General features: G+C 40.9%; 1 protein-coding gene across 1 annotated transcript; it reads right to left on the bottom strand.

The window, feature by feature from the left end:
- Positions 1-3307: 3307 nt before the first annotated feature.
- On the bottom strand, positions 3308-24648 carry CCNJL (cyclin J like). Its single transcript, XM_068698224.1, is given in 4 exon segments — positions 3308-6491; positions 6894-7186; positions 17359-17569; positions 24299-24648. Coding segments are annotated over 4 exon segments (591 nt in total). The 5' UTR covers positions 24377-24648; the 3' UTR covers positions 3308-6482.
- Positions 24649-25447: the final 799 nt, after the last annotated feature.

Genomic DNA, 25447 nt, shown 5'->3' with positions numbered 1-25447 from the left:
TCCCATAATTCCTGAAGATCTGAGAAATAATCCTCATAAAAAGCACAAGACACAACAAGGACTTAGTGATGCTGCTCCAGTATAAATATTTCAGGATATAATACATACTTGGCATATTCAAACGTTGTCTATCACATACTTAATAGTTCTATTCTGCTGTCTAGAAAACAGGACAGTATTTTGCCCAAAGCTTACATCATATTGTTGGTTGGAAGGCAGAAATGTAGGAGATTTAAAAGAAATTTCATTGAAAGATGTGCTTTCATATTGTTCTTGGAGTTACTTCATTAACATCAGTATCTTTTCTTTATCCACACTCTTGGAGGACATTTAAGGCTTTCCAGACAGACTGTTGTGGAAAACTGTGGAGTCATTCTTCTTCAATGTAATGCTGCTTATTTACAAAGAACATGTGAAAACCCATTTTACTGACCACATAAGGAATTAGATATAACAGGTTTTGGATTCACCATTCCAAATCACTTCTGGCCAACACCTGGTCCACAAAGATTTCATTTTTTAGACTCCCACTATAAAGTTCTTTTTTGAGCTCATACTAGAGCTATGGGATGGTGGTGTTTTGTCTGAACAATTCACACCCATATGAATCAGCTCTGAAGGTGCCAATGCTGGTACCTGGTCATTACCTGCTTTGAAAACAGTGAAAGCAGGCAACATTGACTTCAGTTCTAGAAGTGAGTACACTTGGCGCTGCCCCACTGTCACATTTTGGTTTTGCATTCTGTACATGATCAGGTAACTCCCTATTAGACACCACGGGACAGGCCTTGAGAGGAAGGGTGTAATTTATCTAGGTTCTCTGGAGAGCACATAGAGATGTTTTCTCAGGGGGAAGAAAGCATTGCTGCCTTTTCAACAGGAGGACATTCTTTAAACCTGTTTTGAAATGGCAGCACAGAAAACAAAATAAACATGCCTTAGAAAAAAAAAAGTTACTAAGAATCCCTCTCTGTCTGGAACACACTTGCTAGCATCTCGACTTCTCAAAAAAATAACACGAAGCTAAATTATATTAAGCAACATCTGGCCACTTTACTGAGTAGCCAGTTATACTGTTCAGAGAGCATTATATCACCTTTAAATTGTTCACTACAGTCTGTAAAACTTGCCATGGCTTTGACAGTTCTGCAAACACAAAACTGTGTCTTTCTAACAAAAATTGAAATTGTATATTTCATTCCTCATTTAAAACAGCAGCATAGCAGCAAGCTGCAGCTGTAAGATTTAAGTATGTTCATTTTAACCCTTAATGCCTGAATAAATATTAGCAGACTTTTTTCCCCACCTGCATCCTTGCAGAGAACCTTGTCAGGACTCACAAATACATGATGAAAGATGTCATCTTTCTTATTTGCTTGGTTAGTTCTGCATCCTCCTCCCATGCAGGGAGGAGGTTACTAGGGCTATATCCCATTCTGGCAATTTAAGCTTAGCACTTTCAATTCCCCAGCCACGTTTCTCTGTGAACTAACTTGTAAAAGTCTGCCTGCAAAGTTCGAGTTAATCAGACTGTAAAAATTCTGATCTATGACTGACTACACAGCAACTGACAGCATCAAACAGCATAGTCATGGGGTGGAAATTTTTATATCAATTTGTTTAAAAATGAATTCAGCTTTGAATGCACCTCTGCAGCTCTCTGCAAAAATAGTTGTTGCAAAAAAAAAAGGCTTTACAAGAGTGTCTTTAGGTTGTCTGAACTGTTCTACATTCTCTCTTAGTTTTCACAAAAGAAAACAAAAGTGACAGTCAGTTAAAAGAAAAATGTTATCTGGAAACTGAGTGAGTGGAACTCCCACTCACATTTAAAGAATTCTGGAGAGAACAGTTAATACGAACAGTATGAGACCAACTCTAAATTCTGAAATATTTCCCATCCCTTTCAGAGTCTGCTGTTGGACTTAATCTGCCTCAACTCCACCCATGATACAAAGGCACAAACACAAACTGGGGAAGTCTGTGGTCAATTCACATTTAAAATAGAGTCAATGGAAGAAAAGACTGAATATGCAACCATTTGGCTTTTCAGTTTTCGTAGGTAAGCTTGCACCTGGTCCCAAGAAATGATTATTCCAGCTCATATATCCTATCTTGTTTGTTTCTTCAGCCATCTCCTCAGCCCACTTGGTACATACACTAACATACACTAACATTTCAGACTTGGAGTAACAGCTCACTTCCTGTGCAATGACCAAGTTCCCAATCTATCTAGTCCTTTCAATTTATAGTTTGAAAAGGACCTTCCACCACATTTGTCCTACCACTGTTCTGTAAAACATTATGAGTGTTCAGATCAATTTTTAAGGTATAGACATGTATTTTTTGTTATCTCTTAAAAGCTTAAGAGAAAATACTAAAAAATGAAGGGCACTTCAGGTATATATGCTTGTTTATCGTAAGCTTTCACTGAAAACTTTGCAAGTATTTTCACAATTAAGCATGATGGCAGTCCAAAATATAACAGCACACATGACCTGAATTAGAAGGGTGATAAAGCAAAGAAAACACGTACAACTGTACTGCCAGATATATGTTGTTTGTTAATGACAAATTGTAACAAAAAATACATTAGTCTTCTAAAAATAAAGTTTAATACAAATACAAATCCAACAGAATAGAAGATGAACCAAGTTATCTAAGCTTCTAGAGCCATTTCTGAATAGTACTGCTTCTCCATTTACGATTGTTTTTTTTTTGTTGTTTTTTTTTTTTTTTTTTTTTTTTTTAAATACGTAACGATTCCTCTAGCCTGATCAATGCAGGAAGTTATTAACCCGATACCAAACACTGCATTCTCAGAAGACAGTTAAACACACATTAGCATGCAGGCTAATCTTTTCCCCTCCACCCTAAAACACCCTTTAAAAACAATTCTCTAAAAATATAATTTAAAACAGCACTGACACATGACTTTGAAAAATTGTTCCATGTCAGTAAAAGCATATTGCACATTACCTGTACTGCTGTCCTGAGAGCCTTAAGAAAAAAAGACAAACCAACAGTACTGCCTTCAAAGAAACACATGACAGTGGTTGCAAATCAAAACTAAAGTTTCACATTTGCAGAAGTCTGTTTTTTGTAAATATCTACACTTCAGTTAGAGAGAGAAAAAAAAAAGCCTATACAATCTTTGAAGACGACATCTCTGGTCCCAGCTGAAAAGGAAACCTTTGGATATTTGACAATAGATGAGTCTCAATGTAAAGAAACAACATGTAATTTACCAGCTACATTTTCAAGAGAGTGCCAAGATAGTATTAAAAAAAAAAAAAAAAAAGCAGCAGCATGTTAAAGAGATTTTTTTATTTTTTTTAATAAAGGCATACAAAGCAGTGTTCTGTTCAGTAGAACTACATCTAGATTCCAAGAGAAATTTATGTCAAGAATTATTTGATAGTCTTCCAGCCTTTTTTTTTCCTTTTTCTATAAAGCATGAACTCTCACTAGTTCACTCCTGAACTATCACTCCAGGTCAAAGAAAATGGAACGCGACACATCAGTTTCTGCATTCAAATGCTTTGTTTGCATTCTGCAAACAAAGAGCATTCACATTTAAGTGATAACCATTTCAGTATACATTTAGTAGAAGCTTCCACTGTTCAAAAGAGATGTCCCTAGGAGAGGGAGAGAGAGAACACTCCATGTTTTCAACAACATTCTCTAAGTACACTGCTACTTAGCCAACAAACAATTCCAGCCTGAAATAACACTTCGACATGAGCTTTCATCCAACTCTGAGTCACTAAATCTGAGTCAACAGATTTCAGCCAACTCTGAGTCACTTACTGCTCTCCATAGGTATATTAAAGGAGGCTGTCGCAAGGTGGGGATTGGTCTATTCTGTGTGCCTGGCGACAGGACGAGGGGGAACAGGCTAACGTTGCACCAGGGGAGGTTTAGGTTGGATATTAGGAAGAACTTTTTTACTGAAAGAGGTGTTAGACATTGGAATGGTCTGCCCAGGGAAGTGGTGGAGTCACCATCCCTGGAGGTCTTTAAAAGATGTTTAGATATAAAGCTTAGTGATATGGTTTAGTGGAGGAGTTGTTAGTGTTAGGTCAGAGGTTGGACTAGGTGATCTTGGAGGTCTCTCCCAACCTAGACAACTCTGTGATTCTGTAAATGAAGACTAGATGGTAGTAACATTCACGGGGTTTCTATTCACATCCCTTTCAAGGTGATTAAATGAGATACGTTACTGCATTTCTGTTTCTTGCTCATTATGAGAGAAAGGTACAATCCTTGGCAGGTTCCAGTGATCAGTGGATCCACACTGATGTCCTGTGGATGAGCAAGTCATAAAGATTCTGTTCCTTCATCGTTCTCTTTCAGATAGGCATCATGGATCATACACAGTGTCTTTTCTTCAGCTTTTATTCATATCACCTTTTCCCCCCACCAATATATAGAATCATAGAATATCCCGAGTTGGAAGGGACCCATAAGGATGATCAAGTCCAACTCCTGGCACCGCACAGGTCTACCCAGAAGTTTAGACCATGCGACTAAGTGCACAGTCCAATCGCTTCTTAAATTCAGACAGGCTTGGTGCAGTGACTACATCCCTGCGGAGCCTGTTCCAATGTGCAACCACTCGCTCGGTGAAGGACCTCTTCCTGCTGTCCAGCCTAACCTTCCCCTGCCTCAGCTTAACACCATTCCCGCGGGTCCTATCACTGGTGATTACAGAGAATAGGTCACCTGCATCTCCACTCCCCCTCAGGAGGAAGTTGTAGACTGCGATGAGGTCTCCCCTCAGCCTCCTCTTCTCCAGGCTGAACAGGCCCTACGACCTCAGCCACTCCTCATACGTCTTCCCCTCTAGGCCCTTCACCATCTTTGTCGCCCTCCTCTGGACACTCTCCAACAGTTCAATGTCCTTCTTGTACCGTGGTGCCCAGAACTGCACACAGTACTCGAGGTGAGGCCGCACTAGCGCAGATTAGAGCAGGACAATCACCTCCCTCAACCGCCTAGCGATGCTGTGCTTGATGCACCCCAGGATACGGTTGGCCTTCCTGGCTGCCAGGGCACACAGCTGGCTCATATTCAACTTGCTGTCAACCACAACCCCCAGTTTCCTTTCTGCAGGGCTGCTCTCCAGCGTCTCGTCGCCCAATCTGTACGTAAAGCCAGGGTTACCCCATCCCAGGTGCAGGACCTGGCACTTGCTTTTGTTAAACTTCATGCAGTTGGTGATCACCCAGCTCTCCAATCTGTCCAGGTCTCTCTGCAAGGCCTTTCCTTGGACCCTCAGAGTCCACAACTCCTCCACGTTTGGTGTCATTGGTAAATTTGCTCAAAACACCTTCTAGTCCTACATCCAAATCATTTACATTGAAGAGGACTGGTCCTAAAATGGAGCCTTGAGGGACCCCACTAGTGACCATCCGCCATCCAGATGTGGCCCCACTTACCGCAACCCTTTGAGCCCTGCCCATCAGCCAATTGCTCACCCATCATATGATGTTTTTGCTAAGTTTTATGCTGGACATTTTGTCCAGTAGGATCCTATGGGAAACCGTGTCAAAAGCCTTGTTGAAGTCCAAAAAGATCACATCATCTGGTTTCCCTTGGTCAACTAGATGGGTTTCCTTATCATAAAAGGAAATCAAATTTGTTAGGCAGCACCTACCCCTCATGAACCCATGTTGGCTGGAACCAGTGACTGCAATGTCCCCCAGGGGCACCTCAATAACTTCAAGGATCATCTTCTCCATAATTTTACCAAGCACTTACATGAGACTGATAGGCCTGTAATTGCTAGGGTCTTCTTCCTTACCCTTCTTGAAAATAGGCACAACATTTGCCAGTTTCCAGTCTACTGGGACCTCTCCAGATTCCCAAGACCATTGATAAATAATTGAGAGAGGTCCTGTGATGACATCAGCCAGCTCTTTAAGCACCCTGGGATGGATCCCATCTGGACCCATGGACTTGTATGAATCGAGGTGGAGCAGCAAGTCCTGCACACATTCAGGGTTGGTTGGGAGTTTGTCATTCCCACCATCATGGTCCTCCAGCTCAGATACTCATCCATCAAAACACCCAGCTGCATATGAGTGATAACCTGTAAAATAACCGCTACCACAAACCATGGAACTGCAGTGGCTGGGCTCTGTTCCTAAGGTCACCTGTATAGCAAGAGGCTTTTGGATGTGCAGAGTCTGAGCAGACAGCTGAAGGCTGGCCTGAAAAGCAGTGCAGGAGTGCAATGAGCTGTCAGCACTCCCAGCAAGCAGACCACTAGGCCTGTGCACCTGTAAGGAGTTACGGTAAGTAGAGCATAAATCTTACACTGGCAACTGGCAAGAGTAGCCGAATGCTGAGCTAAAGGTTAGTAACTAGGTTGCTGAAATAGAACCTGAGTATTGGCTTGATGGCTCAGATTTTCCATTCCTTCTTGTTGTTGATGTTGGATTGTTACTTGCTTCTTTATGTTATTGATTTCTTTGTCATTCTCAAAATATCTGAAACAAATTGGAAGTTAGATTTATTGACAAGGTAAGTTCACAGAGCTTGTCTATATCCCAAAGTTTTCACCGGTCAAGCAACATCAGCTTTTTGGCCACAGATATATACAATAAATGAACTGTGAACAGTTCACTTCCAATTATCCTGGTGGGATCTTCACATCCTAACAACATGTGTTGTGAATAATTTTTCATCCCAAGTATGTTCTACTGATGGATTGATTAGGGAAGATTACAGAATCTTGAAGTCCACAACCATCTTAACATAATTTATGTAGGTATTTGTGGAATATTAATGTGTGTAGCTAAGAGGAACAAGGGTAATTCCTGTAAGATACTAAGAAGAAACATTCACATTTTTGATAATCATTTGGATGATCAGTCACCGAAACCTCTTACCTTGCACTGAGAAATCAAGGAGTAATATTTCTCCATGAAAGTTTTGACTTCCGTCACTGAGTTGGTTGGCCAGCCGTCACAAAGGTCATTCTCACCAATGGACACATCGAGGTAGTAGTCAATGTAGTGTGGTGGCGTGGGTAGACAAAGATTCCAGCTGAAGTTTTCCAAAAGCAGCATTTCCATTCTAAGCAAATTTTTCTTACTCAATACCACGTTCACATTGCACATGTATGCTAGGTTATTTAAGTGCTCCAACTTTGGAACTTTATCTTCTTTTTCTTCAAATTTACCTATCAAAAGAGAGAGTTTTCAGAAAAGACTTACTGTTATGATTGAGTACTCAAAAGCCAAAGAGCACTCCCCCAGACAGAAAGTCTAACAGTAAAAGGTGCTTTAATAAATTTAAAAAATATATATTAAAAAAAGAGGGATAAAAAAAATTAAACATAAGTTTTTTAAAAGCAAGAGGGATAGATAAGTGAAGTGACATGAGTAGAAAAAGGTCAACAGTGGTCAGTATCTTCCTATATCCTTTTTATTTATTTTTTTTTTTGGCTTATATAGTGTTGATCCCAAAACCAAGATTAATTCATTAGGATGAATAGCAGAACTGAAACAGCACAAGAAATTCATAAGACTCATAACTGTAGTGTTATGGATCTTAGTAAGTTTACAGAATTAGTTCTTAGAAAACAGGTACAGTTTTGAAACTGAGTAGCCCAAATTTATTTCCCATTAAAATGTTCATCTGCTTTTTGCTTATTAAAGATTACATGTTCCAACTATATGTAGTTTCTGTGAATGTCCACCGTAAGAGGGAAACTCTTTAAGAAGTAGAAAGCATTTTAGTGTGGAAATCTTTGAGACTTAAGTTGTAATCTTCTAATTTTCCTTATTCTTGATGGGTAAATTCATATTCATTCTTCCTGAGACGGCTGCTGTGTCATTTCCGGTCATTTGCAAAGGAGACATTTTTCCTGCTATAACATAAGCTCCTTTAACAACATCTCAGGTTGATTGTGAGATGGCCAGAAGCAAGCCATTAGATTGCCCTGCCTTTCCCTTACATTATCTCTAGAATAGAATTGACACTGCCCTGCCAAATGCCACGTTAGTGCACTAGAGTGGCGTGCAGCAACAGATTTGCAGAATTAGTAATTTGATGTTTCAGCCGGCTCACAACAGCAAGGCCACCCATTCCCAGCAAAGCAGAGATACTGCTTGGCTTCTCTCAGCCTCTACATAAATTGTAATCCACAGCAGGAGAAGCCATTTCTGTCTTTTCACTTTAGGCACAAACAAGCTTATGGATCTCTACTTACCTGGAGAGAGAACCAGACTCTGCTATGCTACAAGAAATTATAAATTATGAAAATATGCCCGAAACAGAATGCAATGAGCAGCTTTTGATACTAAATTATAGAAGTACGTTAGTTTCTACCCTTGTTTCACAATGCTGTTGAAGAGGCCTTCATACCAAGGTAACCTGGGTGCCACATTCCCCTTATGCATTCCTCCATTAAAATTACTTGGGGGACAAGGGTGACATAAAAGTTACTGTCCCTTCTTCTCAAGCTGCCCACTGAATGCCATTTTAAAACTAAAACAAAAACACCAGTAATCTCAAATCCCAGTTACTTGCTTACAATAGCAATTCTGTCAAAGCATCTCTCCTCCTCAAGTCGCTTTTGAAGCCAGTTTTTTTTGACAATAACTGGAAGCGGTTTGCTGAAAGGCATTCTGTCAAGTACGAAGAAGACAGTGTGGGGAAAATAGAACAAGGAAGATCTAATAGTGAGCAAAAAAAGCTCCTTTGGGTATGAATACTGTCCTTTGGGTATGGAAGCTAAATGCACACACTACAAAAAGGAAGACATTAAAAACCCTCTGGCAACACCACCTTTGCCCTTGCTGCTTCAGAATTTCTCTTTGTTCCTTCTTGTCTTGGAGGGCCTCATTAGCTAGAGTCACTGAAAGGCTAAGAGAAGTGCACTCTAACTAAGTGATTAACATAAATAATTCATATGGGATTAGCAGAGAACATATATTTTCAGAGTCAAGATAGCTGAACAAAGCTGTACCTTTTTCTAAATTGCATTTCCAGCCTATTGAGACCATAGCAGTCTCTAAAATGACTCAGTTTTTCACAAGCAGCTAAAGTATTGTCACTGTGTACAGAAAAACAGGATCTCACTCTATTTACCCTTCTTTAAAAATCTATTTATGTGTGTGTGTATCCATAGTAGATCTGATGCCCCTAGGATTGTACCTATCAGTAATAAAGCAAGGTGTTACTTTGCTGCAAACATAAGAAAGCACATCTTTTAAAATACTCACTGTTACCAAGCCAAAAATGACATATCTCCAGCCCTGCTTTGTTCAAAAACTAGCAAGAAGCAATTGTCACTTTCCAGTACCAATTAAGTAACATCCTTGCTGCAAAATCCAAACCCATTCTTTAAATAGCAATGCACCTAAATAAGTATTTTGGAGTTATTTCTCTTTGTTCCTGGAAGCATTCCACAAATGACTGTTGCTTCAGTGATCCTCCCATTGCCTATACAAGAGTCCTCTTTTACTGAGACAGATTAATTGATGAGATATTAGCATGACATATGGCTTCAGAATATTCTTGTCAAATCTCAAACCAATTAAAACCAGTATTGTACCAGAAAATTACATTAAAAGATCTTGATATCCATTTAGGATAACAATTCTATCCAACAAAATGTCTCCAGTGTCTTAAAAGCCTGACAATTTTCTGTACTATTAGCAGTTTAACTATTTTTTTCAACACTTAAAAATGTATTTCTATCTTTGAGCCTGCTCAGATATCATAGATATGGAATGCATTAAAAGTGTAATAGACTCCACCACAGAAGGCCTTAACAGTAACAATTAAATATAAAATTCATCCATTATATGGAATAAACAGTTCTTTCCTGTTCTATCAGTGGAGAAAAAAAAAAAAAAAAACTTTAAAATTTAGAAGTCTGTATACACACATTCGTGAATCCCTTTGGTAAACCTGAATTTAGAACTATTTAAGAAAAATTAAAATTGAGAAGTTAACCCTGATACAGAAGTTTAAGGATCATGGTAGCAGAAGTAGGAGAAACTGCTTTATGCCGAGGAAACCAAGGATCTGTTATTCTGACTTCTGTAAGTTACAGTTCCTTCTTACTTCCCACTAAACCTTGGAAATTTCAAGATGTCAGACTAGTCTGGAGAACAGAGAGAGCTGACTATCAGCATAGTAGCATTGGAAAGCTACGATACTGACACAGGGCAAAGCTGTTTAAAAGCAAAATGAACTTGGTCAAGTCAAAGTTAAAATTAATGGACAACAGTAAATTTAGTGATTTAGATCTTTTTTTTTTCCCCTCCTGCTTTTCAACACTAGTTCTTAGTTTTAATGTTAGATAACAGCAGCCACTGCAGCATCACTGCTGTCAAGCGTACCCTGAAGTATCAATTCATCCACTGTAGGAGGTAAAAGTCACTAGGTACCCCAGGGTCCTTGAGAAAGCCGAGCAACAAAAAAAGGACTGCCAATTTAAGGAGAAATTAAAATGCAAGTATTCTTTGTCCCATAAACAATTAAAATCGATCCCAAAAAAAGGATAGACAGGTCAAGCCCAACATAAAATCCAGACCTGTGGCTACTGACACCGTTTTTTATTGTTATTATTATTCCTATCTCGGTCCAGAAGTCACCACAACAAACTTCTGACACTCTCTCCCATGCCACTCCTAGACAAATACAGTTTCTAATGGTTCTCTAAGCAAGAGAGGAAAGAGGCAGGCTGTTTAGAGATACCATGTTGAATTCCTTTTTCTGTAGTGTCCTGCAAAGCCAGCAGTCATGGATTATTCAATGGTCTGTACAATACCTAGCACACATGCAAACCACAGTGCTTACTGTACCTGAGTTTCTAATACCTTACTAGTAAAGTTTAATATATAAGAAAATATTCTGCCCATGTTATATCACCAGGTAAATGAAAGATGTATAACGTTATAAGCAAGTTTTATAAGCACAACTCCATATCCTGGACCGACACACACTATTGTCTTGCTCAGCTGCCTTTGTCAGAAGAGCTACCTGCTCATGAAAGCAGGACAGTAAATGAAGAATGGATCACAAAGCACAGGCCAATGGGAAAACTGACTGCTGATGGTTTTACACAGGCAACAGGGAATTAGGTAATAAACAATTATCCATGCCCTAAATTCAGCTCAGTTAGGACTAACATCTTTTCTTGCTCTAATTTCTTTACTGTACTAACTCAGCTATTAAGAATCCACTGGCATATTAAGGAATTGGGCAAAATAAAGACAACCACAAGAAAATTAACACAGTGCTCTGTAAAGCAATGCAGCACTGGATGTGTTAAAGTTTTGCTTACAACAATACTTAAATGTAAAAACTGTTAGTGTGTCTCTGTAGCAGCAGAACCCTCGAGCAAGAGGGGCCTGTAAGAACTAGAATTGCTGGAACATTCAATGCACTTGAATGGCTCAGAGAGAGCAAGCTGGTGCTTTTATCAGCTGCTGAAGCACCTGCTAATGAAGAGGGTTAGCTCATCAGGGAAGAAAGAAGCATCTTTAAGATGCAGCTATGATTTTACAGCAACAGGCAAAAGATGTACTGCTTGAACTATAGTTATACACCATAACATTGCAACAACAACCAACTCACAGGAGAAACAGTTGTGGTGGTTTAAAACATACTGCCCAGGTGCTTGCTGTCTCCCCAGAGTGTACTTCTCCTGCAGCTGGACCAGCTGAACAGTTTGTATCAGCACATCTCATCTACTTTGGGGCAGCTGGTTTGAACAGCTTTCAGCAGGCAATTTAAGGCAAGCAGCACTACAGCAGATGGGACATCCTTACACAATCTTTATCCAACAGAGCTAGAGCACCTTAAAAATATCACGCCCATTTTCTGTAATAAATTGCCTGATTAAGATGCAGTCTGTAGCATTACAACCTGCTGCTGCTCAGCAGTGCCCCTCTGCAAGGGACTGCCTTCCCCCCATCTGCTGGGGACATGGGATAAGATATGAGTTCCTCAATTCTCTCCAGCCAAAATGTTACTTAACATTTACTTAAACATGTAACTTATTTAAAATCAATCCACTTACAGAAACTATTTAAATGCCAGCTGATTTTGTCTGGAGAAAACCAGAGATTACTCAAAACACTGGTGGGAGAGGTGGAGAGTACACTACAGGAAGGCAAGGAAAGTAATAACACTTTTCAGCCATCTTATCTGTTTCCGAATTGAGCATGTATCCATGGCTGAGTGCTGAGACAAGGATCCTGGCTTCTGTGCAGGTGTACTGGTTGGTAATCATCCTGCTCCAAAACCAGCTGTCTTGCCAGAAGACCACCAGTCCTAGCTGCACAGCACTGCCACCTACCAAAAGCCACCATCTCCCTGGTTTACCAGCAAAGCAGTCAACCTGAGTAGTCACTAGTCTGCATCAAGCAGGGACACATGAAGTTTCTTGAGCAGTTTTAACTGCTGAATGTCATTGATGATCTTCTTGCAGCAGCAGGAACCTACAACCTTTTCCATTAGCCCACCTGGAACAGGACAGGAGGTCCTCTGCCTTCCAGCCACGTACCTAGTCAAAATGTCCATGTGGACTAGGTCTGACTATGTTACAAAAGCATGTTTAGCTTATGATTCTGGTTTGGAGCATAACATTTCCTTTAATGCAAGTGAAGGAAAAAAAACATCTATTTTAAACAATAAAGTACCCGTGACATCAGTTTTTCAGGTGATATTTCCTTCCCTCCCCCACTAGCTTTCAGTTCACCTCTAGATTTCGGTGAACAATTATCATTCTTTTTCAGAACTGATTCAGAGGAAATAAGTGTTGATGACATTAGTAAACTTCAAAGCATTTATAGCTGTTCTGAGGGGCTAAACTATCTGGGAGGAATTTCCTTCTCCAATTATCACTCAGTGCATACATCGCAGAAGAAACATACATCTTCCAGCTAGAGAATGGCTGGGTGATTCAGGGAATGCACACCCACGTTCGTCTCAACTGCAGCAAGTCCAGGCTGAACATTATTTGGCTACCAGCACAATTTGTCTGCAACAGTGTTATCTTCCCACTCCCTCATCTCCTCTGCAGTTATTACTGTCAAGGGAAGCACTATCATCATCCAGTTTCCCTGTCTGGGGAAACTGATGAGCCAGTCAAAATGCTTATCTAGAACTCAGAGGGAGAAGATAACTCCAGCTCACTTACAGACAACCATGGAAATGCTGCAATCTCTGTCATAAGAGCACTGCTGTTGTTAGCTCAAAGATGTGTGACAGCAAAGTTTGTAGGTGGAGGGTAAAAAAAAAAAAAAAAACAAGTTTTTGAGCTCTTTTAGATCTGAGATAGAAGCAAACTTCAAACTAAATAGAAGTTATCAACAATTTCTCTGAGCTTACCCAAACATACTCAACTAACATTTAGCTTAGAATTTTATTGCTTCCACCTCAAAAGCTGTGTCCCCAAAAGCTTCCCTATTGACCCCTCCCAACCCTCTCAAAAAAAAACATAAACTATCCCCCCACTTACTTGTAAGAATTCTTACCTCTAACCAGACCTCATCTTGCTTGTGGTCTGCACACTACCCTTAACCTCTTGCTTTTTTTCCTAAGGAAGTTTGTTTTTGACTCCTGATTGCTTTCTCAAAACATGTTTGTAATGCTTATTGAAAGATATTCTGTGTTAAACATTCATCTTGATGGAGTAAACAACAGCATTTTGAAAAATTGCTGACTGAAAACTTCATAAAGCTGAAGTTTTTGTTTCTCTAAAGTCATATACATATTTTTAATAAGTACAAAGTCTTGCTACACAGACAGAAAAGCACTTTCACTGCAATTCTTTGCTGAAAAATGATGCAATTCCTACAGTAATGTTTTGCAGGAAGTTCTAATTGCTGCATTTGCAGTAACTGGCAAGGAACCAGTTTTAGTCTTCTTCACTACAGCAAGACACTTCAGGTGACTTCTGGTCAATACTCCGAGTCTTTTAGTACAAAGCTAAAGTGAAAAATCATATTACAAGATTTCTTCAATTTCATATAATTTTGAAATTGACACCAAGTTAGGTGCGTGTGTCGATCTGCTCGAGGGTAGGAAAGCTCTGCAGGAGGATCTGGATAGGCTGCACCGATGGGCTGAGGTCAGCTGCATGAAGTTCAACAAGGCCAAGTGCCAGGTCCTGCACCTGGGGTGCAATAACCCCAAGCAGAGCTACAGGCTGGGAGATGAGTGGTTGGAGAGCTGCCAGGCAGAGAAGGACCTGGGAGTGATGGTTGATAGTTGGCTGAATATGAGCCAGCAGTGTGCTCAGGTGGCCAAGAAGGCCAACAGCATCCTGGCTTGTATCAGAAACAGTGTGGCTAGCAGGGCTAGGGAGGTGATGGTCCCCCTGTACTCAGCTCTGGTGAGGCCGCACCTCGAGTACTGTGTTCAGTTTTGGGCCCCTCGCTACAAGAAGGACATCGAGGTGCTTGAGCGGGTCCAGAGAAGGGCGACGAAGCTGGTGAGGGGCCTGGAGAACAAGTCCTACGAGGAGCGGCTGAGGGAGCTGGGCTTGTTCAGCCTGGAGAAGAGGAGGCTCAGGGGTGACCTTATTGCTCTTTACAGATACCTTAAAGGAGGCTGTAGAGAGGTGGGGGTTGGTCTGTTCTCCCACGTGCCTGGTGACAGGACAAGGGGGAATGGGCTTAAGTTGCACCAGGGGAGTTTTAGGTTAGATGTTAGGAAGAACTTCTTTACCGAAAGGGTTGTTAGACACTGGAACAGGCTGCCCGTGGAGGTGGTGGAGTCACCATCCCTGGAAGTCTTTAAAAGATGTTTAGATGTAGAGCTTAGGGATATGGTTTAGTGGGGACTGTTAGGTCAGAGGTTGGACTCGATGATCTTGAGGTCTCTTCCAACCTAGAAATTCTGTGATTCTGTGAAAATAACAAGCTAAATCCAGGAACCCCCACTTAGTGTCAAATAACTTTTCCTGACTTGACTTGCATCAGATCAAGCTACACATACCAGAAAAGAAGGTCCTTACTACACATTAGGATGGCCCTAACTGTAAACAACAGCGTTTGCTATGCTCCCCAAAGTCTCCAGACTGAACACTAGCATATAAAACCTTATCTATAGAAATTATTTAGGCATTCGTTTTGTGCAAAGCTGTTTTGGTTCAACTTTCAGTATTGTGCTTCTACATATTGGTAGGAAAGCTACCTTACAATAATAGATCTTTTCCTATAAGGCATGATTTTATTCCAGATCCAGATGTATGAATGCTGCTGCATACACTAGTGTCAACTGTAGAAAGATTCTCATATTCATTAGCTCACTAGACCCAGACCTGCTCTTTTAATCAAATTGCCTTAAAAAAAATAATAAAGCAGAATTTGCAAAACATTTCCCTCTAGTGCTATCACAGGGCAGTTTGCAAGCTTTCCTTTTTTTCACAGTTGCTTAGAAGTGATATAGAGTTGCATTTGACTTTATTCATTTACATAAGAACAGCCTCAAAAGCTTTTTTTCTTCTTATTATTATTTTTTTTTAAATCCTGGAAGCTATAGGAGTCCAGCCCTCCCAATCTCATAAAGGAAACTTCTGCCCAAGATCCTACCATTATACCAATTCTGACAACTCATACAAAGTTTGAAGGTATCACTTCTATCCTGTCTGCATAGCACTGCAAATGTAAGTTATAGCTATAAATTCTTCCTCTAAATCAAATGAGGAAAAAATAAATAAATTAATAAGAACCATTGAAGCATCAATTTTATGCTGGGAAAAAATGGAAGAGGAGTATACTTGAAATTGTCAGATTTAAAGAAAATCTTATTCTCTATTCCTGAAGGTCACTTTCACCCCTTGGGGGGGGGAAGCAGTAATGCTATGAGGCTTCTTGCAGTTATGATGTTACACAAACACCCACACACATACAAAAAAAATCTATCAGAAAGCCTAAAAGCTAAGGAGTGCATTTCTGAACAGACTTCAGTCTTCAGGCTACCTGAACCTGGTATTTCATTCTGCTGCATTTGAAATAAAGGGTGCAGTTTCCTAACAATTTTAAGGTCAGCCTTAGTCCCTCTCCCCTCCTTTGCAAGGGCATGAAGCTTGTCTGACCCCTCAGGAGAGTGAAGAAAAATCTTTGGTAAACAGAAAGAAAACACCTCCTCAGCTGGGATAGTTTTCTGCCAATTTACTTTTCCAAAGGAGCTCATAAAATGTTCAGATCAGCAGAACTGCAACAGCTCTACCCAGGGCTCATGTAGGCTGAAGCAAAACTATACCTACAGAAACCATTTCTATTCTTAGTTCTGATTTTAATATTGGCCTTTTCTGTAATATGAACCAGGAACTGCTCCATATAATTCACCACCTTTTTCTCGTGAGTGAACAATGCTTAAATATACCATATGTATGGTTTGTTAGTCTTTTACCATTATCTCTGCAGATTAAGCTCTTCAGAGCACTCCCGGCAGGGAAAAGCAGTAGCAAACCTGCATCCTGAGGAATAAGCACATAACATCACCTTATTTCCTTGAGAAATGGTTTCTGGCTCTTCATAGCATTTTTTACCTTAATCAATATGACTACTCACACCTTCTAGGCTCTACTGCTACAGTTTGCATAACTTTTGTTGTCCACAACAATAGCGTGTTGCTCTGCCTGGCTCCTATATGGCAGAATGATTTCCCTGTAACCTAGAAACAGAGCTTATAAGTCTGCAAGGGTAGTCCTTGAGGCAATTCCTTGAGGCACCAGCCCCACTGCCTTCCACTTGCACAGCACTAGCTGCAGAGACTTCAAGAAAATACTAATGACAAATATTCAAGATCATTTTTCAAGTGGATGCCAACACCAGATCTTCAGTGTTACATAGCAATGACCAGCTATTTGATAGGAGCCCAGAACAAGCAATAGACATTCCAGCATCATCAACATATCCTCACGAAACAATTTTCCTTTCACCCCTGTGCAAGAAAACTCTGATTTACAAGGAACTGATTATGACCAGTGATAACAGAGGCACAGAGACAAGGACAGATCTCCAGGAGAGACTGCGTTACACATGCTATTCTCTACTACTGATTTTTCCTTAGAACCAAACTCTCCCAGTCTTGCCACCTCCTTTCCATCACTCCCTGATCTTCATCATCCCTTTCCACTGATCCAACACTTCAGTTACCCAAAATTCCTCTGCACATTAACACCAGCATGCAGATGTGCAACACAATTTGGGCAGAATTTAAGACTACTTTATGCCTTTCTGTGGACTTCATTAGGCACTTACCCTAAGTAGATAGAAGCTGTAGTCTTAACAGAGAAAACAGCACATGACGTGTAAGGAGAACAACCATCTGCTCAGAGAAAGTTTAAAAAAAGGTCTTAGTAGACAGCAGCCAACTTACTTGCTAGGAGAAGACAGGCAAATGCAGAGATGTACAGTTACTTGACACTGATACTGTAGTGATCCATTAAGAGGTCCAGTAAGTAGGCAGCGAGGTGCCGGGCTGTAGGGCAAAGGCCGCAACAGTTGCTGAGGATGGTCAAGAGATCAATGAAGTACCAGCACATCCCGATCTGTGGTGAATGGGCCTTATACAAAGGTAGGTTAAGCTCCTACAGGGGGTAACAGAGAAGGAGAAAAAAAAAAAAAAGTAGGAAAGAGATACTGAAATATACCATTTATTTATCATTTCACTGTCCGGAATCCCAACCACCACCTGCTGCAGCAGCCACTTAGCAAATACAGCACTGATTGACACAGAAATCAGGGCATGTTTTGACAGTCAATTAACTTTAAGTCTTGGGTCATCCATGCACTTCCCTTACAAACATTAAACACGTGCTTAAATACTTTAAATTAGTTTAACCCAGGAGATTGCAATTCCCAGGAACACGAAACTCCTTTGCCATGAATGCTGTCCCTTAAGGACTGCTTTTTATTTCGTTCAACCAAACTGGACTGTTAAATACTGTTTCATAGGCTATCACTGCAATATATGCTTCTCCTATACTGTCCCTTCCTCCATTGCCCAACTTACTACATCCTGTACCAAAAAAAAAGAAGTCTCTAGCATAAAAAACTTTTATCTAATGTTAAAACACATGCACAGTGCATAGCTGCAGTAAGAATGGACATTAACAAGAAAAAAATCATGGGAGAATGAATGATTAGACTTCTAATTAAAGCAAAGTCAAGCACTTTCTGTACTAACCTATTTCAGCATTATAAAAGCTAACAAGCTGATAGATTATTTCATATGGTATACAAATTTTCATTTTAAAGGTAGAATTATTGAAGTTTTTGGTCTACCTATGCTAGATCTTCACCTGCAAGTGGCTACAAACCCATGTGAAAATACTATGCAAAGAGTAGGTTAAGGGAAGGAGTGAAGATCCTTGGGAACACCCCAAAAAATCTAATGCCTACATTTAATACTTTCTTAGTTTAGAAATAATCATTTACTAATGCATTACCATGACCAGACTTTAGTAAAAATAGGCTGAATACATGTTGATAGGCATAGATAAGGGAAAAAAAAACAGCAAGGTAATTCAGATTTCACTTACATGTAATATAAAAATGACGTATATTTGAAAAAGAGTTAGAAGTAGCATAGTGCTGCAAGATAAAGTATTATATTGGAATACAGAGTGGTACATAGAGCAGTTAATCCTACTAAACAAATCAAGATGAAGAGATCAGAGCTCTGAAGTATCTGCACTGGCTACACCATTTACAGAGGAGACACCACTCTGCAGAGCTGGTGAGGTGGCTGCCCCCACTCTCCCATCTCCCTGGAAGGAAGCACTCGATGAGCACATTCAGCTTATCAGGAGAAAAGGGCGACACGATCAGGCTTAGAGGGACATGCATAACTGGAAACCAGTGCGAGAGGCATTCTGATTTTGTGCACCAAAATAAAACCACGTGGGCTTCCATATAACCAGACTTAAGAAACCAGACAAGATTCAATTACAGGGTTAAATTAGGAGATGCTATAGGCTGTGGTTCCTTACATGATCCCAGGTATTAATTGATCCAGGGTTATAATCTGTGCACAGGCAAGAGCCTTGCCCTGCAGCACACAGCACAAAGCAGCTCAGTACTTCAGCAGGACTGCTTTTAGGATCAGTCTGAAATGCTGAGATGGTTTCCTATGAGAGAGAGGCAGACGGTGTAACGATGCAAGAGCAGGATAAGCAGGCTCACAGTTATGTTTGGCAACCACCGACGACCTACACAAAGTGAGAAGCCCTACAAACAAAGCCATGGATGTGCATCCTCTTCTATCAACTCCTCATAAGGTTCTTCTGCATAAGTTCATCAAGGGAAAAAAAAAAAAAAAAATTACTTCTTTGAATGCAAAAAATGCCTAGATACTTGGAGATACTGTTGAGGACTAGCAACTACAGCTCTGGAAAAAAAATATAGTGTAAAAAGAATAAAATCATTTCCAATACTTAAACTTTTCATCTATTTCCAGAAAAGCGGTAGAGAAGAAACTGTTAGTCCTGCCACCTGCTAGAATTGCCCTTTCATATACTGCTTCTGCTTATCTCTGACCTGTTCGCTCCTCCCCACTCCAACTACCCCACTGTGGGCTGCTGCACCATCACCACATCAAAATGCTATAAAAGCAGCAGCATCATAAGAGGCTCACGGGTGTCTTGGAACTACTCAACAAACTTTGCTCAACATATTGATCAGCATCTCTCAGCAAAAAGCCTCCAGAAAGACAGGGCACAGCATTTAAAGTGATCACCACAATCTCCAAACATGAAAAGTTTTGTAAAAAACTTTTTAAAAAATTCTTTATTAATATCAACCATCTTCTTGACACAAATTATTGCTCCATATATTATATTACTCCACATGGGCAAACTCAACCTCAAAGAAAAAGGCAAAGATAAGTGACAGGGCAGTGCTCTTTGGATATGGATAGCAGGATGCATTTCCTCTCGGAGCTAAAACACGTGATAAAAGTCTTCAAGCATCCACACTTGATTCCTCTGTGCAAGCACAAACCATGCTGTCCAGTAACACACAGAAAGCAATCACAAATGTTAGATGTTAAAATGATAAGGGACAGCATAGGATTCAATGTGTGATCTGTTACTCTTATTCTCAGCCCCTTCTGTGACCTCCTCTCAGCCAAGCCTGGAAGCAACTGAGCTACTGTTTCCCTTTATTTAAGGGCTCTTCACTTCTTTCAGACAAATCTTAATCAGACTGTCACAGAAGTGCCAGTCTTGCACAGCATCTGGATTCACAATGGAGGAAGTAAGAGACCAACCTGGCAGAGCCACATTAAAAACAAAAAGTCAGACAATTCCTCTTACTATTTCCAGTGAAAATGTAAAACCCAGACATTTTCTAATAAGGGCACATAAACAATATGTGATATATGTAGTAATAATCCCTGTCAAGAAGATGGATGATAAACTGTTAAAATTTGTTGTTTAATGTTATATGATAATCATATCATTAGTGTAGTTTCAATGGTTAACAAAATGCCAGAAAAGATGGTGTCACTGTTAGTGTCAATTACATTTTGTTACATTTGCGAACCTTGTGTACTAGTGGCAATGAAGAACCCTGAGCCTTCATCCCCACGACCCCCAACAAAATGAAGGGGGAGATGTGGGAGTGTGGCCATGGGGGTTGACAAGCCCCATGGTTGGTGATAACATCAGACTCTTAACGATGAGGCCATCGGGAATGTAGAATTTAGAGGGAGCAAAGAAGGGTGATTCAGGAGACTCCTTGCCATCTGGGGTTGCTTGTTCTCAGGCCGTTGGGGCATGGGGGTTGCTGGGTGTTTGCCACCACCAAGAAACACTGCGCAGATGCCAAAAGGAGGTGTTTGAGAAAATACTAATTATGATACGAAGCAGAGATGGGTCGTACATATGTATAGGTGTACTCGGGTTTCTTATGAATATGTAAAAGCAATGTTCTGCATATTTAGAAAGTTCGATGGTTGTGTGCGTGTATTTGGTAGAGCGTAGGCTCCCCGCACACCCAGCGCTGTTTACTTGCCTTTTATAAATATTACTAAATTCAGATTGAGTTGTACCTTCATTTATAACACAACATATCCTTTATTTTTCTCATGTTCAGCAGTGACCAGTCAGGTGGATGGAGCAACACCTTAAACACGCACTTATACCATATAGACCAGTGCTGCCAGCTGCTACCCTTACTGATTTATGATAATTGGTAAAAATCTTCATTGGTATACCATTGATGCACAAATGAAAAACACCATAAATTAAGACTTTCTTCTGTTACCATTGTTCCTGTACACTCAAAAGTAGCTTGAAACTCACTTGAACCTCCTACCAGAACTCCAGCCATGTAAAGGAACCACAGTTCTCAACTTACTTAATGGCTTTGGCTTACTCTGGGCTATCTCACTTGCACTAAAAAAAAAAAAAAAAAAAAAAAAAAAGTTTTTCAGAATATCCACAGATAAAAGCAGGCTCCATTCCTTAAGATCTGAGCTTTGTTTAAACTCAGAAATTAAGCTTCAGTCATACTACCAAGATGTCATACAGAAAAACCCTCCAAACACATGGCAGACCAGGCCAGTACTTCAACTGCACTTACAAATTTTTTGAGCTTAAACATACTGCCATTCATCCTCCCAACAGTCCCAAACATTTGAAATCTAAGAGAAAGTTGAAATACTATGGTGCTTGAAAATCCACTACTTCATGTGTTTCACTGTGGTATTTTATCAGACATTTCATTAAGTCTTTCTTACACAGTTCAAAGCAGTCAGAAGTTCAGCAGCTAATCTGAGAAGGATCAGAGAAAGGAGTGTGAAAATTGAAATTCCAACTTTAAGGAGAAAAAAAAAAAAGAAATCATGAATAACCATGTACTTTACTAGGACACTCGTTTCTTTCAGCTTCATGCATATGCTGCTGTCTATGAAATAACCAAATTACAGCTAGCAGCCAGCAATGCTATTGTTACTGTTTTTCAAAAGCTAGATTCCCTCCCAAGTGAACAGATTATGCTGTTGCTTTCCACTTTTGGAAAAAGCCTAATATTAATAAACCTCAATGCCTGTAACACCTACTCTCTTCTTACCACTCATTCAAACTGGAGAATCTCATCAGAATGAAAGTTTAATGTTTTATCTTTTTGATGAGTTGTGATGGCAAGGAGTCCAAACACTTTTGCATGTCTACAGGTATCTGGGACCCCTGAAGTTCTCATCTACAATTCATTTTAAAAACAAAAACAGAAGCATCACCTACACAATGCTGTAGTGCCTTCCCTCTTCATAAACTGCATGTGCAGTTGTCTGGTCTGGAAATTTCAGACTGTGCCAGGCAGATTTGAATGTATCAAACTTACCATCAGTACTAGGTAAATGTTGAAAGGATGACAAGTTTTTAAAATAACAAGGACAAAAGTGGACTTACTGGCTTAAGATAGTACCTGTTACATTAAAATCTTCATGTTATCAACAGGTCAAGTAAACCATGTGCTTCAGCAGAACTATAGAAAACACAAGGACCTAATCTACTATAGAAATACAGGCACATACACTTGATGCAGGGAGAAGAAGAAAAGATTGTATTTTTACAGAATAAACTTAATAACAGGATACTGCACTACTTCTAACAGGAAGAACTGCAAGAAATGTGCTTATGGCCAGTGAAGATAAGGGCCCCTCACAACAAGTTCTGTGTGCCTTGCGGTCCTGCTTCAGGGACTGCAGTCCAAACTGAAACTATGGACTCAAGTTGAGGGAAAAGTTGCACATCAAAACAGAACGAAACATGTTGCAGTGGTAAAGAGCATTCCTCATGAGATCTTTAAGCCCCAAGAGGAGGTGGGAGACAGGAGCTTTCTCCTAGAGGAACTCACTCAGACATTCCTACCAGTTAGAGGCACATTTTACAACTTAAAGGACTGTTTGGTTTCAGCAGAAAGATCAGCTCTCCTGACCTGGCTGAAAGTAACTGCAGACTGCAGTTTGGACTCCCATAAAAAAAGATCAAGTTACAATATTAGCCTTTTAAATTCACAAACAACAAGTCCTGTAAAATTTGGCCCTCCTCTGAGATGAATAAAAAGGGAAATGCAGACAGATCTAGTAATTCTCATTAATTGCAGGAAATGAACTTATCCCGAAAGGAAACAACCCAGCATAAGCACTGAAACAGAAGAGAAATAGCCACCAGACATCATTCAGTTTACTGGGACACTCAGACTGCCTTCTAAAGTAAAGAATTTCTTCAAACAAGACAGAAACCAACCAAACAAACAAAAACAAACAACCACACATTGACTTGCTACTTAGCTTTCCACATTTCCGGAGTATTCAGAGCTACTCAAGAGGGGAGAGTTTTGTAGAGATGTCACAGCAGTTCGACTTCCATTTAGAAAGCTCTCTGATTTTTGATGGAGAAGTCAGCTGCCTGGAACAACCTGTACCTTTCCATTATTTCCTATTTCTACAATGGCCCTACGTTACTGAAGAACCAGAAAACATCAATGCACTCAGCACCTTTTATGGCTTAGCGTATATCAATATTCCTGATACAAACGTACACAGTATGCTCTGTTTTTTTTATTTTTGTTCCTGGCTCAGGCTTGCAACAGGTTTAATGTTCTGGTCTAAGAACAAACCAACTGGATTGTAAGAGACCTGGTAGCAATTGCATCACCTGGCACAAGTTATTGCTAAACTGTAAAGAAAAAGGGTGCAGAATGTCCAAAGTGTTAACTTTGTTAGCATAACTTTATGAGCTTAAAGCTGTGTCAACTACAGGTAGGCAATGTTTGCTGTGGGCTCGCTCCCACGTTCCCCATGTTAACAAGCTGCATTTAGAGCTTCTTCAGAGCCAGGGATCTACCAAAGGAAACAAAGAGCAAATGAGCAGCTTTAGTTTTACCTGCCTGCAGTGCAAGTACAACTGACCGTGCTGCAGTATTTTGTGTAGAGCAAGCCGTTTTGTTGGCTTTCTAATCTGCCTGTAACGACATCCTAACTTCTAGAAAAGTCATTACAAGCCCTGTTGGTGCTTCTTTCAGCTCCTTTACAGCTTGCCAGGGAACAAGGTCCCATATTTTACTCGAATCTTAGCATTTATCTTGGTGAAAAGAAGCAAAACCATTTCTCGGCTTCCCGCGATGCGCTGATTTTTCTTCATTTCCGTGCTCTCTTGGCATCTAACCCAAGGAGTGACCAGCAGGCCAGCTAAGTTAAAGCTGCCGACCAGCTCGTGCGGCTTCGGCTTGGAGCAGGTCCCAGTCAGGAGCACACCGCAGGGGAGAGGTGAGGGAGGAGGAGGAGAGAAAGGAACAAAGCGGGGCAAAACCTTCGTCCTCAGGGTCTGATGGATGTCTGCCGCCAGCTCTCCTTTCCACCAACGCTCCTCAATCCTCCTTCTTCCCATCCAGCCAAAGGTCCGGAGGAGGCTCGGGGGCGCTCTGCCGGCAGGGGGAACAAACCGACCGAGGCTCTTTCCCCGGCTCTTTGCCCTCCCTGGGGCCCCGAGTCCCCTCTCGGTGCCGCTGCGGCTCCCCCAGGCTCCCCGCGGGCCGGGAGCAGCCGCTGCCAGGGGGGCGGAAACCCCGCTGCTGGGGGGGAGGAGGAGGAGGAGGAGGAAGAAGAAGGAAAGGCGGTGGGGGTGCAGCTGCTCCCCCGCGACGGTGCGGCGCTGGGGTTAATTGGTTGCAATTAAGAGGCGAGCCCCTGGGAGCCGTGGGGCTGGGCAAGGAGGGCTGCCTGGGAAGCGGGACACCAAGCTTCTCCCGGCTTCAAGCCTGTGAATGCTCAATAATACTCTCGGTGTTACCGTAAAAACAATAAATGCCCTCAGTATTAACGTAAGAAATGGGTTTTGTTCTAGTTTTATGATTCCATCTTCAGCTGCCAGAAACTTGTAGACCGCACGTTTGCTTGGGGCTGAAAGTGAGCTCTTCAGACCGTGTCTGACAGGAGCACAGCTCCCTGTCGGGCCACACAGCAAGGTTTGCCTCTCCCAGTGACTAGCAAGCAACTCCAACCTGTTCTGGGACCTGCCAAGCGATGCACTTCCCTCCTGTCACCGTACTTAAGCCATATCTTGCATCTCTTCTTTGTGACAGGTCCCATCCTTGTCACACAGACAGAAGGATCCTGACAGTAGCTGCAGATTTGTCGTTTGCCTTCAGCTCAGCCTGGCAAATTTTCAGACTGATAACCACTGCTTTGCGCAGGGGGCTCATGGCCCACCATCCCTCCCATTTTTATCCTATACCAAAGTCTCACTGTTGATCTGTTTAGGACAAAGAATTTCCTGAGAAATTTCACCAGGCCTAGCAGCAGCTTTCCCATTTAAGGAAATGAACTCCAGTTTCAGAATTATTATTATTTAAAATAAAATACGCAAATTGCCTGTCATTCTACACAGGATTTTTCAAAAAGAACCCCACAAAATATTTTCTTTATTGCTTTGCAAAAGGGAAGAAACAAAAAAACCTGC

This window comes from Anas acuta, chromosome 14 (genome assembly GCF_963932015.1).
Source record: "Anas acuta chromosome 14, bAnaAcu1.1, whole genome shotgun sequence".
Lineage (NCBI taxonomy): Eukaryota > Metazoa > Chordata > Aves > Anseriformes > Anatidae > Anas > Anas acuta.
Note: the sequence above shows the minus strand (reverse complement) of the source record. Positions and strands in the feature narration are given on the sequence as shown.